Source organism: Bos mutus, chromosome 9, assembly GCF_027580195.1.
Source record: "Bos mutus isolate GX-2022 chromosome 9, NWIPB_WYAK_1.1, whole genome shotgun sequence".
Lineage (NCBI taxonomy): Eukaryota > Metazoa > Chordata > Mammalia > Artiodactyla > Bovidae > Bos > Bos mutus.
The window spans coordinates 98,424,138-98,443,467 of NC_091625.1; the positions used below are offsets into that span (position 1 = coordinate 98,424,138).

The following is a 19,330-nucleotide window of genomic DNA, read 5'->3' on the forward strand; positions in this document are numbered from 1 at the left end:
AACAGTGCCAACCTCACACGGTTGTTGAGAGTTAAAATAAGTGAAGCATATAAGGGATGCTTACACATCTAGTGCCCACACTAAGAATTACATGGCAGTTCTTTTTATATAGTAAGAATTAAAATTTGAGATACAAATAGAGACCGCCCCAGCCCAAATTCTATTCCTTTCCCCAAATTCTGATTTGCCATATTAGAGCTGCCAGGTTTTTTTTAAGGGAAATAGTAAAATAAATAAAAAGTGAGTCAATTTAGTTCCTTCAAGCAAAAAACAATTTTAACAGGGCTTAATGGAATTTGGGATTTTGAGCTTTCATTTTACTTGTTAGATCAGTAATGTTTGGGCTCCTAGTTATGTAGTTTTCTATAGAATCCATCCCTGGTTTCTGGACAAACTCCACCCTGAGCAGGGACTGCAGAGGGTGCAGACACGAGCAGCCCTGAGATATATTTCACGTGTCTCATTTTACCTTGGTCTTTGGGAGAGGGTAATGAGTAGACCTGCTGGTCAATAAATGCTTCTCACTGATCTCCATCAACAGCTTTCTTTTTCTTAATCTACAGCATTACATCTTATAACAGGCTGTAAGCACAGAAAAAGTAAAAGAAATACCCAGATAGTTCACAACTAAAGGTCAGATGTACTAAAAAATCCACCAAATAATTACATTTACCCTGATTAATTGAATGGAATGTCCGTTATCCATCTGACCTTGCACTGGCTCCATGCTAATCAGGCTCAAAGTCCTTTCGTAACATTTACTTTTGCCTTAAAATCTGCTGTCCATGTAATATGCGACTTTCTTCCCTCCAGAAAGCTTCGTTTCATTGTTGAGTTGGAGTGAGATGTAAAGACTTTTTTCCCCCTTGTTATTCACTAAAAAGGGCCCGCAAGTTAATCATCTGACCTCAACACAAAATGAACACAACTGTGCTTATTTGTGCCTAAAAGAGATAGCAGTACGCCCACTGAAATGCGTCTCCAGCCAGAGGTCACCGTTAAGGTTATTGGCATGGTTTTGTGAGGAGGCTCGTGTTGCAGCTGTCTGCACTGTCCCTAGCCTGAAGATAAATAGCAGACTTCAGTTTCCACTGCTACTAGTCTCTTAACCTTCAGTAAGAACAAATGCCCCGGCTCACCTCCGCCTGCTTCCTCAGAGTTTACCTCACAACCCCTGCCCAGCCTCCAGCCTGGGCTTCCTGGCGCCACTTCCATCCTTTGGGGTGCCCCATGCAGTGAAAAGCGGAGAAATGCCAGCACAAGGCTAAACCGGTTGTAGTAAGTCACACGTTCAACGTGTCACAAATTAACGCTTTCCACACGCAAACCAAAATAGCGACAGTTTTCCATGTGGCCTCGTTTGTAAATAATCCAATTTGAAGGTGACTCCCAAAGTCGTGATTTAAGGCGCGTTGCATATGAGAGCTGACCAAACCACACACGTGGTTGTGCCTGGGCCTACCCTCTGGTGGGGAACGGAGCCTGGCCCTCCACAGGATGACCCAGGAAGCCAGGGCTGGGTGGGTGGCGGCCTGGTGGATGGGTGCTCACAAGCAAGGAGTGCAAAGCTTTTTTAGAAATCTAACCATTATAAATGGCCCTCCTTCTGAAGGTGATAATTGATTCAATTGTTGCTGTTGCTTAATAGCTCAGTCGTGTCCGACTCTTTGCGATCCCATGAATCGCAGCACACCAGGCCTCCCTGTCCATCACCAATTCCCGGAGTTCACCCAGACTCACGTCCATCGAGTCAGTGATGCCATCCAGCCATCTCATCCTCTGTCGTCCCCTTCTCCTCCTGCCCCCAATCCCTCCCAGCATCAGAGTCTTTTCCAATGAGTCAGCTCTTCGCGTCAGGTGGCCAAGGTATTGGCATTTCAGCTTTAGCATCAGTCCTTCCAATGAACACCCAGGACTGATCTCCTTTAGGATGGACTGTTTGGATCTCCCTGAAGTCCAAGGGACTGTCAAGAGTCTTCTCCAACACCACAGTTCAAAAGCATCAATTCTTCGGTGCCCAGCTTTCTTCACAGTCCAACTCTCACATCCACATATTCCTTAGTAATTACAAAAATACTAATGGAAGTAACTTTAAAGTAACATTTTGCAGCTGCTGAATTAGCGAACTAAGTTTTAGTTACAGCATCAGTGCTGTGATAAATAGGTAAGCTCCTGTGTGGCTGGCAACGTTACAAATTGGCATAACCTTTGACTTAACGGTGGCTCCATGGTAAAAATCCACCTGCTAATGTGGGAGATGCAAGAGATGTGGTTTTGATCCCTGGGTCGGGTTGGGAAGATCCCCTGCAGGAGGGCATGGCCACCCATTCCAGTACTCTTGCCTGGAGAAACCCATGGACAGAGGAGCCTGGCGGGCTACAGTCCATAGGGTTGCAAAGAGTTGGACACGACTGAGCCCTCATGAAAGGTCAACGTCAGAGGTTCTGAAAATCAATATGGAGAGATACACATATACTGATATATACCAGTAACTGCAAAAGGCTCATATTCTCTGAAGTAGTAACCACACTCCTGAATATTGTTTCAAGGAAATAATAGGACTAAAGGTAAAGACCGAATGCATCCTGATCTAAAATTGTGACAGTCTGGAAGGAGACAGTGTCCTCAGCTAGAGCCGGGGGGCTGCTTCCTTCACACTCCTTCAACCCTGAGCTGTTGAGCAGTTGTTAATGACAATTATCAAACTGTCAAATCATCAGTGTTGGAAAGAGCACCCGAGACAACCAGGCGATGCCGTGCTCTCCAGTCAGTTTGTCTGAACCTCCAGGCCCTTGTTGCACTTTCTGTTCTGCACTGCCTGTCCCTCCCAGGCTGCTTGTTGCAAAGCTAGGTTCTTCTCAGCATTCAGGGGATTAAATTCAGCTTAAACTTAATTTTCTCAGTGAGACCTTCCTGATCACCCGCCTGGGGTGGTCCCTCCGAGTCCCTCTCTGTCACATCTCTTTATTTCCTTCCTTGCTGAAACCTCTCATTCTTTCGAACTCTCCTGTTCCACCATTGGTTTTGCTGTTGTTCAGTCCCTCAGCGTGTCCGACTCTTTGTGACCCCATGAACAGCAGCACGCCAGGCCTCCCTGTCCGTCACCAACTCCCGGAGCTTGCTCAAACTCATGTCCATTGAGTCAGTGATGCCATCCAATCATCTCATCCTCTGTTGTCCCCTTCTCCTCCCACCTTTAGTCTTTCCCAGCATCAGGGTCTTTTCCAATGAGTCGGTTCTTCACATCAGGTGGCCAAAGTATTGGAGTTTCAGCTTCAGCATCAGTCCTTCCAATGAATATTTAGGACTGATTTCCTTTAGGGTTGACTGGTTTGATCTCCTTGCTGTCCAAGGGACTCTCAGGAGTCTACTTCAGCACCACATTTTGAAAGTATCAATTCTTCAACACTCTGCCTTCTTTGTGGTCCAACTCCATATATCTGTACATGACTACTGGAAAAACCATAGCTTTGACTATGTGGACCTTTGTCAACAAAGTGATGTCCCTGGTTTTTAATACACTGTCTAGGTTTGTCATAGCTTTTCTTCTAAGGAGCAAGTCCTTAGTTTATTGGGGTGTTAATATCTGCAGGAGGACAGGAATCCATCTTTCCGCCCTTCATGTGGGCACCCCTGATCAGGCTCTACCTAGGGAGGAAGGGGATTGAGGGTCACAAGTGAGTGTAAGTTTACGCTGTAAATTGTTTGCTTATGAAGTCCTGCAACCGAAAACCTTGGTCATGATGCAGACAGGTCCAAGGAACCCATCTGGACCAGAACAAACTATGCCTGAGTAACGGGCACCCCCAGCAGGGCAGGTCCATGTGCTCAGTGAGTCCAGACAGCTGACAGTAAGCTCACACTCCTGCAGGACTTGGAGACAAAGCGGCTCCCCTCTGCTCCTTGTCTGGAGTGAGCCCTTCTTATAGAAGCCAAATGCTTACTTCCTGGTGTTCTGTAGGCTAGTCTTCCTGTCCTGCCCAGAAATGAAGTGAAGCGAAGCAAAGTGAAGTGAAAGTCACTCAGTCATGTCCAGCTCTTTGCAACCCTGTGGACTGTAGCCCACCAGGCTCCTCTGTCCATGGGATTCTCCAGGCAAGAATACTGGAGTAGGTTGCCATTTCCTTCTCCAGGGGATCTTCCTGACTCAGGGATCAAACCCAGGTCCTCTGCACTGCGGGCAGATTCTTTACCATCTGAGCCACCAGGGAAGCCCAAGAATACTGGAGTGGGTAGCCTATCCCTTCTTCAGGGGATCTTCTTGACCCAGGAATTGAACCGGGGTCTCCTGCATTGCAGGTGGATTTTTTACCAGCTGAGCCACAAGGGAAGCCCATCCTACCCATAGAAGAGATAAATCATAAGCAATCCATTGTGACCTGGAAAGCCAGGTACTGACATCACAGAAATTACAGTGATACGAACTGTCCAAGTTTATCAACAGCTTGTTATTTTCATAAAGATATAACATATGTTCTCCTGTTTTATCCTCAAATCTCTCCTCCCAGGTAGGCATTGTTACACCTGAATCAGCCAGAGATTCATTAACAGGCTGAGGGCATGTTCTTGTGCACCCAGCCTCAACCTCATGGGGATGCTCCTGTTTATTTCCAGTTGGTTTTATTTGGACTCACCTACTCTTACAATCCTGATTCAGAGGAAAGTAATCATGTGCACTAAACTGAGGAATTTTAGAGAGAGAGAAATGTAACACAGGCAAATAAACAGTCTTTATTCCAAAGTATCAAAAGTCAGCATATTTTACCTATCAGTGTTTCCAACAAGCTTTAGTTTCAATTCTTGTACAAGCCCGATCTTGCTGCCACGGCAAATTAAATGGCCACATTTTGTCCCCATGACTTAGACACCTCTTTTTTTTTCCTTCGCACGTAGCCAAAACTCAGCTTGAACTTTAGCAAAGCCCTGAACGTTTGTAAAAATGGAGTCAGGTGAGCTCAGCGTTTGCAGGTTATGCTCTGCGTGAACGCTCCTGGGCAGAGTTGATGTCTCCTGCCACATCTAACTAACTAGTGTAGACGCTGATAAAAGTTGCTAGTCAGAGCTTTGAAAGATACTTAGAGGGAACTCCAAACCGAGTTGTAAAAGGCTTGGAGGCTTTAACTCTTATCACATATACAGTCATTAACTCAGTTCAGCCCAGCAGATCGCTTTGATTTATTCATTAAATATATTATTTTTGCATTAATTGAGCTCATTTGATGAGAAAGACTCCCACTCAGTAAGATTTCCAGTTAATGGCTTGGAAATCTATTAGATTTTGCACCCAATAATTCATCTTCGAATTTTCAAAGAGTAGCTAGGTTAGGCAAGCTGAGATAAATCGTAGATAATCGAGGAACCATCTGATCTGCAGAAACGACGTGATGTGTTTTTTTCACCGTGAGCACCATTAGTGAGTTTATCTATTTAATTAGTTTCTGCAGCAGAACAAAGAGTACATCAAGGCCACGAAGGTCTTTTATTCGGTGGCTCTGTGCAGCTATTCGTCTAAAACGACTTAAGCAAACTTTGTTGTGGTGGCGATTACCAGCATGGACACGCACGGGCTTCCGAATTCTGAGTTCATGATAAAGATGAAAGCTCTAACAGAGATAATTTGAGAAGTACATCTCCCCCCAAGTTTATTGCATCTGCTGATAAAACTGGTTAGAAATCTGGACTTCTTTTCTCATTTTTGTACCTCGAATACAAAAAAAAATTGAAAACTAAAGATGGGTTGTATCACTAATATTTCTTGGAAGTGAAAAACCATGATAATAGCCGTCATTCTGGTCCATTTCCAAGTTTTCAGGATCATTCTAAAAGCAGTGAAATTATTTCCAATATGTTGCATCACTCCTGAAAGCAGGAATCAGTATTTCCAATTGAAATCATTTATTTTTCTGACTGAGAATTATCAGGTATTAATAGCTAGGAAAGAAACTATATTAAGCAAAATTTAGATATCAATAAAATAAGATAATATGATTTTTTTTTTCATTCTGAAGGAAGAAAGCTTTCTCTTCTCAAAATAAAGGGTGACCCAAGTAAGTGAAATGTGTCTCTCAGTCGTGTCCAACTCTTTGTGACCCCATGGATTGTAGCCCACCAGGATCCTCTGTCCAGGGAATTCTCCAGGCAAGAATACTAGAGTGGGTAGCCATTCCCTTCTCCAGGGGATCTTCTGGGTCTCCTGCATTACAGGCAGATTCCATCTGATCCACCAGGGAAGCCCAACCCAAGTAAACTCCACTTTAAATCAAGGAGGATTTTGGAGAAGAGATAAGGCTATCTAACTGTATAGACCCTATATGTACTTATACCCAATCTTCCTGAATCCACATAAATACTATCTCCAGGATAAAAACTCACAAGTTTGTAAATAGTAAATAAAGAACAGGTATTGGGCAAATTGTGGGCGTTATATTTAACATACAATTTACTTAGAACCAAATTTGCTTATATCTCGATTGGTAAACACAAAAAGTAATAATTTCTTCATTCATTCATTCATCCCTTTTACAAATATTCAATTTGTATTTGACGCCAACAAACAAAGTTTGTAAGTAGTGTGATCCTGTCCTTCAAGAGGTGGTAAAACACAGGAAGACTAAGTTTCATAAATGACTTCCTAAGGGATTTAGATTTGATATGTTCATTAGGGCCATGGAGGGATTACTGACCACAGCTCTAGGAATTCAAAAGAAAGAAGATTGTGGAGTCAACTCCACAGAGTAAGTAAATCCCAAACTAGCCTTGAAAAGAAATGAGGTTGGACTTTCCCAGAAGGGAGAGGGGACAATATTCCTATGGGAAGTTTTTAAAGACATGAGTGAAAATTATGCCCACTGGGGCCAGGAAGAAATCCACATCTGGGTGAAACAGACGGTCTTGGGAAGGAGAGAAATATGAGATTGACTTCATAAGGGAGGGTGGAGACAGAGAGCTCTATCAGGCATTTGAATTTGGTCTCTCATACAATGTGGAGGTGTTGGCAATTAATCAGGAGAGAAAGTGACTGGAAATTAATCTGCAGGGCAAATCAGGAAGAGGAGAGTTTGAAAGGCCAAGTAGACTATTAGCTGCTACCCAGGGTGGGCCAGAGAAGCTCTGCAACTGGGTTTATTATGGAGACCACTGCCCACCGCAAGCTGAATACAGACACAGAGAATCTAAGCCCCTATCTGAGCCGCCACGCAGGCTCATGCTTCCAGTGAAGTCAGCACTGACCTGGGGGTAGGGCTCAGGGGCTGGGGGTGGGGGAAACCCCCGGAATGCCTCCACACAGGCGTTCAATCCGATCAAGTGCTACTACTCAAGAATCCCAAGGTACAGTTTCTTAAAGGAACACGAGAGACTTTCCTCGTCTTCTTGGATCACAGAAACCTTGAAATTTGATTCATAAACGTCCCCAATATCCATGGCTTGAATCTGACTTTTTAAAAGGGTATCAGAAGACCATCCAGACAGACGGTCATAAAAAGTTTCTCCTTTATACCGTCTCACCCTCTTCCTACTCTTCTATAGCTACAGGTTTCCCCAACCCCTCTGGTCTGACTCCAGGTGTCCATCTACAGGTAGCAAAGGCAGTCTGGACAGTGGTCTTAGGCTGTTTTCCTGCCTCAGGCAGATCAAAGCCTATGATTCCTTTTTCTGTAAGACCGTAGAACCAATACCTACAGGTCTAGAAATAAGTCATAAGTGGTCATAGGGAGGGAAGAGGGAGGGACAGAATGTGATGCTTATCCCAGGATTTTCCCATAGTCCTCCTGTACTGTGTTGTTCTTCAGTCACTAGGTCATGTCCAACTCTTTGCAACCACGTGGACTGAAGCATGCCAGGCCCCTCTGTCCTCCACTATCTCCCAGAGTTTGCTCAAAGTCATGTTCATTGAGTCAGTGATGCTATCTAGCCATCTCATCCTCTGCTGCCCACTTTTCCTTTTGTCTGTATCATATGGCCCTGGAAAAAGTCTTTGAAATCAGCCTTCATTTTGTCTTCCTGCTCATATCTTGGTAAAGGATGTCACTATTTCAAGGGCTTTTATAAGGAAGGAAAGATAGTGTAATAGTCTGTAGCATAAAAATGAGGCCAAGATGAACAGTTTGCTGTCCTGGGATTGATTGCTTGCAGTCAGTAGAGCATCCCAGAGACCTGCTCTCCAGATGCCATTCCTTCTCTGCAGGGCTAAAATTCTCCTAGAATTAGAAAGACCAAGTTCTTGGTCCCTTGCAGGCTGTCTGTGCTGGCGGAGGACACTTAGACCTCTCTTTCTGGATCTTCCCATCACCTTCTCGTTCTCTCTCCGCAGACGCCTCCCACCCCTTCTCCTTCTCAGCACCCCAGCATCGTGTATGGTTTGTATCATTTTACTGAGTGATTTCACCTCCTCCACCTCAGGTTGCTTCTCTGTGCTGGGACAGGAATAGCATCTAACTCATCTAGCTGTTCTTTGCTCTCAAATGACATTATGCTAGTATTATTATTGTTGTTATTATTACTCCACCATGAGATAAACCCGCAGGAAATAGACTTGGGACAAGAGCTGGCCTTAGAACTCTCTGCTCCCTTTCTGTTGGGTATTCACTGAATGTTCACTGAATCACGTGGGCCGACGAGAAAAGGGACGCACTGCCACTTCACTACTAGGAATTCAGGTTAGTCCAGTGGTGACTGAACCTATGAGTGTAGTTATCCCAAAGAGGGATAAACTGGTGAACCTGCCTATTTTTCTCAATATAACTTCAAGTCAAAATAGTCATTGATCAGAGATGAATCCAATTTGCCTTTACGTGGTCTTGACCAAATGACTGTCACCTGAATATATATAAAAAATCAGCCCATATATTTGGTCTCTATTCTAATACATCAACATCCATATTGACTTACTGAAGTAGCAGAATGGAATAATTTTGGGTAGTGTGTCAATAAATAATTTGATTTTCTGACAGTGTTCTCTTTTTAAATGACAACTAACTATATAAACATTGGTCCCTTGGGATTTTTTTTTTTTTTTAGAACTTATATGAAAGCTGGATTTGGTACTTACGAGTTTTGTGGCTTACTTTGAAGAATTATACAGTAGCTCTGTGATTATCTTTTCAGTTGAAATACAATGCATCTATTGAATAACCTTCACTTCCAAAAGCTTGTTCCGAAGTTGTATTGTGGTATTATATAAAGTAATGTTAGGATGAACAGAGCTCACCCCAATTCAGTTCTTTCTTTCCATAGGGACGGTAACTGAGATTCAGAGAAATTAGGTAACCTGTCCATAGTTAACCGTCTAGTAAGTTATTGGACGTTGTAGCTGCTAAGGTTTGAAAACTTACATTGCAGGTTATTCGCCTTTGAAGTTCAATGTTTTTTCCCATTATATAACTATACCCCCCAATGTTGTCATTGTTCATTTCCTACAGAACAAATCTACTTTGGAAAATGGCAGTTGTTCAGAAAGGACTTGGCACTTGTCTGAAGGAGCACTTAAATATTTAATTCATGATTAGGTCAAGATCCGTGATACCTTCAGTTTCACCAGTGATCAGTGCTCCGTTCAGAGATGAAAACCTTTCCTTGAACTTTCAAAACTATGATGGGCTAGGAACCTCTGGCTTTAGTTACCCAGCTCCTGCGTCAGAAGGAGAGGGAGAGAGACAGACATCCAGCTGGGAATCCAGATCTTGCTTCAAAGCTTTTATCTTCAGAGGAAAGAAATCTTGTGAATTTCATTAATGTCAACAAGATCTGAGAAGATTTGGAGTGTTTAAGCCCTTGGGCGTCTCTAGTATGACATATGCTCTGGTTATTATAAGTCTGTGGTTGCAAAACCATTGCAACTTTGATTCACATCCGCCATGAACCAACACTCTGGAAATATCCATCATATGGTCAGACTTAAGGGTACGTTGAAAACAGTCACTTTCCAAGAGATTATGAAGTCAAGTTATCACTAAGGGGGAAAAAGATGAATCTCCTCAAAGTGACATAACAAAGCTAAAAAAAAAAAAAAAGTGAAAGCATTTCTTTAGGATTCTAGAAGTAGATAACCTTAAAACATCTCCCCAGAAGGCTTCTTCTCTTATTCAATGTATAAAAAATGAATTTTGCCCTGGCTTGTCTTGCCCTCTTGCCTTCCACTTCCATTCTTTCATCTCCAGAAAGAAGCAGACTAAAATTTATGATTATTCCCACTGTAATTTTCCAAACATTATGGGAGAGAGCACTTTTATTCTTAAACAGGTAATGCTATTTCTATAAAGTAAATTGGGTCTAAGCAAACCCCAAATAGGATATTTCTGGCAAAACAAATGTTGACAATTTAATCTAGGTCTTTAAATCAAAAGCTCCTTAAAAAACAAAATATATCTGTGTCTCTTCTCACCCTTCCTTAATTCAAATTAAAAGGTGAAAGATTCAAAGAAACCATAAATTCATAAGCATTATGAGCTATCTTCTTAATGAAATCTTTTTTATTGGTGAGTCATCTTTTTAGTAGATTATCTTTTGAAAAATGTTAGTTTTATTCCACTACAACTAACATTTCTGTCTAAATACCAACTAGCGCAAATAAGGAATTACTGTTTGCGGTCGTCTCCATTTCATAACTACTAAATCCAGTAAACCCAGAACTGGAAATGTGTTCAGAATCATCCAACAGAACATCTGTGATGGTTCGGCGTCACCAAGAAACATCTTATAAGAATAATATTTGCAATAGAGTCCACACACACACTCTGCAGACACCCAAACCCAGGCCCCAAGGGCTCAATTTCTCTACAGGGCAGATGACGTCATGCAGACCCAGGCAGAAGGTGTGCAATTTTAGCTGTGGCCGAAGCCATCACTGATTACAGGACTTAACAGGGAAAACCCCTTTCAATTGGACTTTAAAGCTTTTCAAATGGTTTAGTTAAACATTTGAGAAACAAACAAACAAAAAACCCAAAAAACAAAAAATGCGCTTTCTGATCCAGAAAGAAATGCCTTTGTTTCTTCTGTTAGTACTTTTTAAAATCGCACTCAGCATGGCTTCAGGCTGTCGGCGCTGTCGGGCACATGCGGAAGGACCGGCGCTCTCGTCTCGCACTGAACTCACCAGCATCTCACCTGGGGACACGGTAGACAGGTGTGTCCTCTGCGAGTCACTTGACGTCATGGGTGCTCTCACGCAGAGGAAAGCTCGGGGCTGGACTTGGCCTCGATTCCAGTTCCCACGCCGGGCACGCAAAGTGGCCACGCTTGTCAACACGTCGGACCCCACATCCAACGGCCGGAGAAGGAGGCGGTACACCAGAGGAGCGTGTCTCGAAGCCGTGTCACGTCACAGCCGTTCGTTCCGTGACTGTAATTTGGCCTTCGGCGCCGTGAGACGAGGGCTCTGCCTGGCTTCTCAGCCACTGCTGCCGAAGGCTGCGGTGAATGCTGTTTTGTCAGGTTAATCTGTTTATTTGTCTGAGATGTTTGCTAGTTTCCACTGGGTTGGGAAGATCCCCTGGAGAAGGGAAGGGCTACCCACTCCAGTATTCCAGCCTGGAGAATTCCGTGGACTGTAGAGTCCATGGTGAATTTCATGGTGGCCAAGAGTCGGACACAGCTGAGCGACTTTCACTTTCGCTTTTCACTTTCGCAGTTATTTCAAGGGCCCCCGTACACATAAGAGGTGACACAGACCACTGCTGTCACTGGCATGGCAGGTTACACCATAAAACCGGAGCTTCCAAAAGTTGGTATGTAGTGTGAAAAAAGGTGGATAACAGTAGCCTGGACCTCCGTTGAGTCGCTGCTTACCATTTCCGGATTCACTCTGGTGGTTTTTAATTGAGTTTCCCATGCTGGTGTTTTCTTGAAGAACGTCTGGTGCATCGGCTCTGAGAGGCCCCCAGGTCATGACGGTTTCAGAATGACGGGCGGGGTGGGCACAGCGCCCTCACCCTCGGACGCTCAGCCCATCCACCATGTGGAGGACATCTGCCTGCACTTCTGCAGGACTAGCGAAAGCGCTGCGTCTGTCTAGATCGTGTCCACTTCTTTTCTTAGTCACGACCAGAGACCATAGGTGGTGGTGGTGGTTTAGTCACTAAGTCGTGGCCAGCTCTTTGCAACCCCAGTGACTGTAACTTATCCTTTGGCGCGCCACTGCCTTCCCGCCAGGCTCCTCCATCCATGGGATTCTCTGGGCAAGAATGCCCGACTGGGCTGCCATTTCCTCCTCCAAGGGATCTTCCTGACCCAGGGATGGAACTGGTGTCTCCAGCGTCTGCTGCTTGGCAGGCAGATTCTTTACCACTGAGCCACCTGGGAAGCAGAAGGAATAGGTCGAGTTTATTAATTATTTCATTTGTTGGAACAGAATGAGTAATACTTCGGGTATGTTGAATAAGCAACCTGAAGTAAGCATTTGTGCGCTTTCTACTCCTGATGCCTCAAACACAGTTTTCACCTCCCTCTAGCTTGTGCATTACAGTTCATTTAACAGTATCTATACCCTTAGTCCAGAGAAGGCAGTGGCACCCCACTCCAGTACTCTTGCCTGGAAAATCCCATGGACAGAGGAGCCTGGTAGGCTGCAGGCCATGGGGTCGCTAGGAGTCGGACACAACTGAGCAACTTCACTTTCACTTTTCACTTTCATGCACTGGAGAAGGAAATGGCAAGCCACTCCAGTGTTCTTGCCTAGAGAATCCCAGGGATGGGGGAGCCTGGTGGGCTGCCATCTCTGGGGTCGCACAGAGTCGGACACGACTGAAGCGACTTAGCAGCAGCAGCAGCATACCCTTAAGTGAAGTGGCTCTGTCGTGTCTGACTCTTTGCAACCCCATGGACTGTAGTCCACCAGGCTCCTCCATCCATGGAATTTTCTAGGCAAAAGCACTGGAGTGGGTTGCCATTTCCTTCTCCAGGATACCCTTAAGAGTATTGGTCAAAACACTGGAGTCAGAAAGATCCGAATCTGGATGTGACCCTCCTTGAGCATCCCGTGCCCTCCCGTGCTGCCTTCCGTGGCTCTTCCTGTCCTGGGACGAGGGGGCTCGGGAGTCTGGCCTGCCATCACAGAGAAGCATTCTCTCAGGACAGTCTCCAGTGGGGTCTGAGCAACAGGACAGAGGCCAGCTGCACGGGGCTCTGGGCTGGGTCCATAGCCCAGACTCAGTCTGGTGGCATAAACGTGACCTATGGGGACCTTGGCCAGCTCCCCAAAGGCAAGAGCCTCGTCTTTTCCATCTTGCATGAGCCCGCAGGGCCTCGTCTCGTGCTGTCTACCAAGAGCCCATCATCCTTCAGAATGGCCAGAGGTGCCACCAACGGCAACTTGGGAAGACCGTGCTCTGGCCACCAAAAGTGTTCTTTTTCCCACTTGGATTTTGTCTTTTTTTTTTTCCCTGCCTTTTTCCTGTAATAGTAGTAACTAAAGAAAAGAAGAAAGCTTCTACACAGTATAAACTGTAAAAATGCTAAGAGACTGTTTCATCGAAACCCTCCATGATATGGGTCCGTGGCCAGGCCAGGCCCCCTGCCTTGCAGATCCACACCTGTGTGAAGGTCCGATGCCTTGGCCATGCCTTGGGGCAAGGGGGTGTGATGGTCACTTCACAACCATGAGTTCATTCACTGGGAGGATGCCCTTGACAGCAGAAAGACTGGGACACACGTACCAGCCAGTGCTGACCAAAACGGCCCTGAGGAAGAGAAAGCATCCAGGTAGGGGCTGTTTAAACAGGCTTAGGTGGAAAAGGAGGCTGCCCACGCTTCCACATTCTGCCTACACAATCCAAAACCACTTCAACGTTCAGAATGACAAGCGTCCTCAAAATGTTGGATTGTCCAAAAAGTTCCTTGGGGGTTTTCTGTACCAGCTTATATAAAACTCCAAACAAACTTTTTGGCCAACCTGATAATTCCTAACCAAGAGACTTCCAAGCAGTAGGGTCTCGTCTCCGGCACACAAAGACTTCCAAGAGGAGAAAGGAATCCCTGGTTCTAGTCTACCTGCATAGTATTCCCTTAGAAATGCAAAGTCTGGTTTGAACTGTTGTTACAGGTCCTGTTTGTTTGGTTAATCAGTGTGTCTTTCCAGCTATTGGACAGAAGATAGACTCCTAGCTTCCTGAATTGAAATGTCATCTTCCTAACCAGAATTGATGATTGTACATAACCACCTGGGTTGTTCTTAAAGCATCCTATTCTCACAAGCGTGTCTTCTGCGGCATCGTACGTATTTAAAATGATGAGCTCAACCTAACCGCCCAAACTCAGATTCTCAAAGAAACTGACTCCAGAGCAGTTCTGAAATGGAGACCGCCCCGCTCACCTGCCCCAGGACGTGGCCTGACCCTAAACCCTGCCTGCTCATTCCTCCCACGCCCAAAGGAAGGGACGGTGCTTCTTTGTTGAGCTTTTTCCTCCCCGAGGGATACACATTCTGCAATCACAGAATATTCCAACTCCAACTCCCTTTCTGAATAAGCAACTGTTATTCTGCTCTGTTCTTTTTATCACTTGGTTTATGCACTGCTGAGAAACAAAAAAGCTACATAGTTTTCTTACTCCTACAGTTACATATTTTTTAAGAAGTAAGAATAGGTCACTATTGAAATAAAGCGCTGCTTGTCATGGTAGCTTTCTGGGAGGCAGCGGGACAAACAGGGCGTGTTAAGCTTTCCGTTGTGTGCAGACTTTCCCACCCCTCTCTGCCCCCACCAGGAAAATATGTCTGTCCCGTGATCTATTCAGTCCTTGACCTTTTGACTAACAGGCCAACAAAAGGCGCCATTTATTGGTGATTAATTTACGTGTCTTTGTCCATCAGGAACTGGATCAAGGCTGTCACAACTCAGCACCATCACCAGTTACACTCGCCACCTGCGCCTGGGGCATTTTTGCCAGGGCTCAGCAGGCCGTGCAAACCTGCATCCTGTCAACTCCCCCCTAAGTCCACCTGTTTCGTGAGCAGGGGAGTTCAACAGGAATGTCATCCGGGCTCGGGGTGGGGCCCTCAGGGACCAGCCCAGACACTGTCGCTGGCCTTCCTTCAGGGCCCCCCTTGGAACCCCGGGAGCCGACCTTGCCCCTCACACACGCCTTCCTCCCCGTCTCGTCACACATGTGACCTGTTTCCGGTCCTGCTGCATCTTTCTTGGACTGTGTTGCTTTGGCCTCCTCTCTTGTGGAACTTCTTCCTTGGCGTCTTTTCCTCTCCCCTGTAATGCACATCACTGACCCCTGCCCAGTGCACACACACACACATGCTCACAAGCTTCTTCCTCATTGTGTCTTTTCTGTGTGTGCTCGGTCGTGTCCGACTCTTTACAACCCCCTGCACTGTAGCCCGCCAGGCTCCTCTGTCCATGGGATTCTCCAGGCAAGAATACTGGAGTGGGGTGCCATGCCCTCCTCCAGGGGATCTCCCTGACCCAGGGATCGAACCTGTGTCTCCTGCATCGGCAGGCGGGTTCTTTACCATGGAGCCCCCTGGGAAGCCCCTTCTTTCTTAATCCAACTCCAAACCTCCTCGTGTTGGAAACCCCCTCACATGGATGGATACCATGCTGTCCTTGGTGGGAGATCCTGACTGCACTGACTCTCTTCTCAGACCACCTGTAAATCTTGTTTTGATTTTAAACTATTTAAGTATTCGTCTGTATATATTTTTAAAGTTTACCTTTAGCTGAAAAACAACCAGGCAAGAACTCTTTGTTCAAACATCCTATCTCTTGTTTATTCTGTACAGCTATCATGTATGAATATTTTAGACGATCAGCTACTCTGTAAATCAACCTTTAACTTAAATCCAGCTTTCTCCATCACAGCAGAAAGGCTTCCACCATGAGAAGGGCAAAATCCACCTTATGACGATGGCTTTGCAAACCATTTTAAGTTCATTCGTTATGAAAAATGGATATGCACTGTAGCTGTGTAACTCATAACCTTTCTCTTTCAGAAAATTAGTAGTATTTCTGCCTGCCCTCACCCCCCACCAAACAAAACTAATCAGGAGAACCATGTCCTTTCTCTGCGTTACACAAGACAGTGATATTTCTCTAACAAATTTCTGGGAAAATCAAGCAAAAGAGCTGCTTATCTGTGCTGTGTGGGATTGTAATTGTTACCTTTATTACTGGTCTGAACCAGTACTCTGTCTTTTTAAAATGTTCAAAATAACTGGGGAAAAGCAGCTTTGAAATGCCATCCCCCCCCCTCTATTATTTTCACATTCAAGCAAGCTAAGCATTGGGAGCTGAATTGAAATCTGAATAAAATGATTGGATCCGGGAAAGTGCACATTTTCCAGCTGTAGCTGCTCTCCGCATAGCGTCCCCGGCCTGAGCCCTCGTCCTCACCCCCTCCTCCCAGCCTCTCAGCCCAGCCCGTGGCCCTTTCCTTTCGTCATGGATCAGGTGCTGTAGTGTCAGCAAAGGCACAAAGGTGACTCACTTACTGGGAGAATGAGCGGTGTTGAAGCCTTTAGAAATCTGGGCGGGAAATACAACTCACAGGCCGGTCATGACTATTCCTGGGCTTCCCTGGTGGCTCAGATGATAAAGAACCGGCCTGCCGATGTAGGAGATGCAGGTTCAATCCTTGGGTCGGGAAGATCTCCTGAAGGAGAGCATGGCAACCCACCCCAGTATTTTTGCCTGGGAAATCCCACGGACAGAGGAGCCTGGCGGGCTACAGTCCACGGGGTGGCAAAGAGTCAGACACAACTGAGCAACTAAACAACAAGGACTATCATTAGGTGGAATTTCTGTTCTCTGGATGGGAGCAGACCCCCACGCACCCGGGTAACCTTTCAGGTGGGACGCGATCAGATGCTTCTTATCCAAACACTTTGAGACCATGAGACCCAGGCTCCCACCCAGGCCGTGGATGGCCAGTGCAGGAACCCCTTCCTGCAGAGTCTGAGAGGCAGCTGAGCGCTCACTTCCAGGCTCAGGGAGGTGAGACTTCGGCCGGGTCCTCCAGGTGCGCCCCCCACCCCCGGGGCAGTCCGCCTGCCTGGACTTAGACCCCAGCACCAGCAGAGCTCCCGTCCCTATGAAGCCGTAACTGAGGACTAGGATCGGGGCGTTCAGGAAGAGATGAGGAAGAGACGGCAGGCACAGCCATCCCCGCTCCCAGCTGCACCCCCAGTGATAGGGAGGGGCGGGGGTACTAGCGGAGGCTGAACACCGGGATTAGTGAGGCCGGGAGGGGACAGCGTGCACCACGCAGATGCAAGCCCCAGACGTGGGCATGGGCTAAGGCCTCCGCTGCACCACGTGTCCGTCTGTGATCACGCAGAGCCAGCACCGTCGTCTGACCATGGGCCCTTCCTTCTAACTAGGCCATTTCAGGGCTTTGAAGAAGCCAGCGTCCGGGAGAACACTCTTGATGTAACTACCGGGTCCGAAACAGAGTCCTTGACTTGTGAGCTGTGCTGTAACTGCAGGTCACCTGGTTTTCATTTACGCCCTGATGTCTCCAGCTGAGATGACTTTTCAGAACCTCACTTTTGTTTACACTCTGCTGACCTTTCATCAGTTCCCTTCTAGTGGGATTTTGTGTTGTGGTCTATCTGTCACCACTCCTGAGACTCTACCAGCATCATGTCAAATGATCCGACATTGACAATGTCAAACATTACATGCTTGTGTCTCGTGGCATAGGCCTTGGAGACCAGTGCCTAGACCCATGCATAGGACTTTTTGGGAAAGCGCCGCGTAGTAACGGGCCTCTCTGTGTGTTTACATGAACCAGTGAACTCCGGGGATGGCATTGACTACAGCCAGCAGAAGCGGGAGAACATCGGCGACCTGATCCAAGAGACGCTGGAGGCCTTCGAGCGCTACGGCGGCGAAGACGCCTTCATCAACATCAAGTACATGGTCCCCACCTACGAGTCGTGCTTGCTGAACTAGCAGGGAGGCAGCTGGGCTTGGGCGGAGGGGGTGCTCCCCAGGGTGCTCCCCACCACCCGTCTCTGCCGCTGCTAGCATCTCCTTATCCGCAACTTCGGCCGCTCAGCGTTTCCACAGCTGCCGAAACAGCGGCTCACGGGCCCTCGGATTGTTAGCCCTGTTGAGAGCAAGGCTTTCCCATACATAAATAGTGCCTGTTTCTTAGATTACAATAGTGTACTGTGCTTATTTGTTCCAGGAGAAGAATCGCTTCTTTATCCAGTTCGGAAAGAAAGCAGGAGTCCGAGTTAAACCTTCGGTTGTATGGACAATAAAACTATGATTTTCGTACGCAATTCAGCAATTGTGTCTGCCTGCCCTGAGGGTGATGTCAGAGGTTGGAAGGGGAGTGTTTAGGCCGACTGCTTAATAGGTGTTGGTCGTGGAGCCGGGGCCCGTTCAGTAGCACCTCCCCAGCAGCTGGGTAGAACAGTGTGCTTTGACACTTGATAGAACAGTGGGATCTATGCCCCTATTACAGGGGGACAGTTTCCAGCGTGTTCCGAACCTCGATTATAAACATAACTGATGCTTCTGGCCCACCAGAATTTGCAGGGCTTCCCAGCTTATACTGGGGAGGGGGGCACAGGGGAGGGGGCTTGGGTAGGGTATGAAATGCCACGTGGCACACGCGACTGTTTTAAAACGCTAGCTTGCTTCCTTGTCCCCCGTGGTTCGACATTCCTGCACCCCAGGACCCCGGTGTAACTGACAACACGCTACCCGGCAGGCGGTTTGGGGCCTCTCATCAAGATGACTTAGGTGTATTGTAGCGCTCACCCCTGGGAACAAGTCAAGTCCTTTTCCTCCGCAGGTCTCCTCCCGCTGGTGGGTTGGGTGGGTTCCCATAGCACCTCTCGCTGAGTCTGACGGCGCTGTTTGGGAATTTTATTGAGATTAAAAAAAAAAAAAAAAAAAACACATGAACTGCTTCATTCAACTGAGAAAGCAAAAAGGTGCCCAAAGAGAGGCATGAGTGTAAGGTGCCCAGACAAGGGCCTGCAAGGTGCGGGGCAGTCAGCTCAGAAAGCTTCGGGGTGAGGGACCCCGATTCCACGTGCCTGCGAGCTGCCATGGCTGCCGGCGGTGTGGGCCAGGAGGGTCTTGGTCTGCAGCGAAAGCAGCACCTGCACAGAACGGAGGAATTGAAATGTGTCCCTGGAAAGTGAGCCCTGGCCCCCAGGTGGTTGTCCGTAATTATTGAAGACACAAGTGTCCAGAGGCAAACCCCGAGTTTGAAAACTGGTTCAGTATTCATCTTCCTTGGTGCCGGGCTCCGCATATGAAATCTAGCATCTGAGTAGCTACCACCTAGTTCCCGAAGCATTTTTTTTTTTTTTTTTTAAGGATAAATGGAGATACATGACCGGGTAAGACAAATTGGCTTTCGGGTA

At 46.6% G+C, this 19,330-nt stretch overlaps 1 protein-coding gene across 1 annotated transcript in view; it reads left to right on the forward strand.

The window, feature by feature from the left end:
• PACRG (parkin coregulated) overlaps positions 1 to 18,205 on the forward strand; it is a 528,342-nt gene extending 510,137 nt beyond the window's left edge. The window contains exon 5 of the mRNA XM_005894853.2: positions 17,737 to 18,205. Within this exon, the coding sequence (XP_005894915.2) occupies positions 17,737 to 17,897 (161 nt within the window). The 3' untranslated portion in view covers positions 17,898 to 18,205. The remainder of the gene's footprint in view (positions 1 to 17,736) is intronic.
• Positions 18,206 to 19,330: the final 1,125 nt, after the last annotated feature.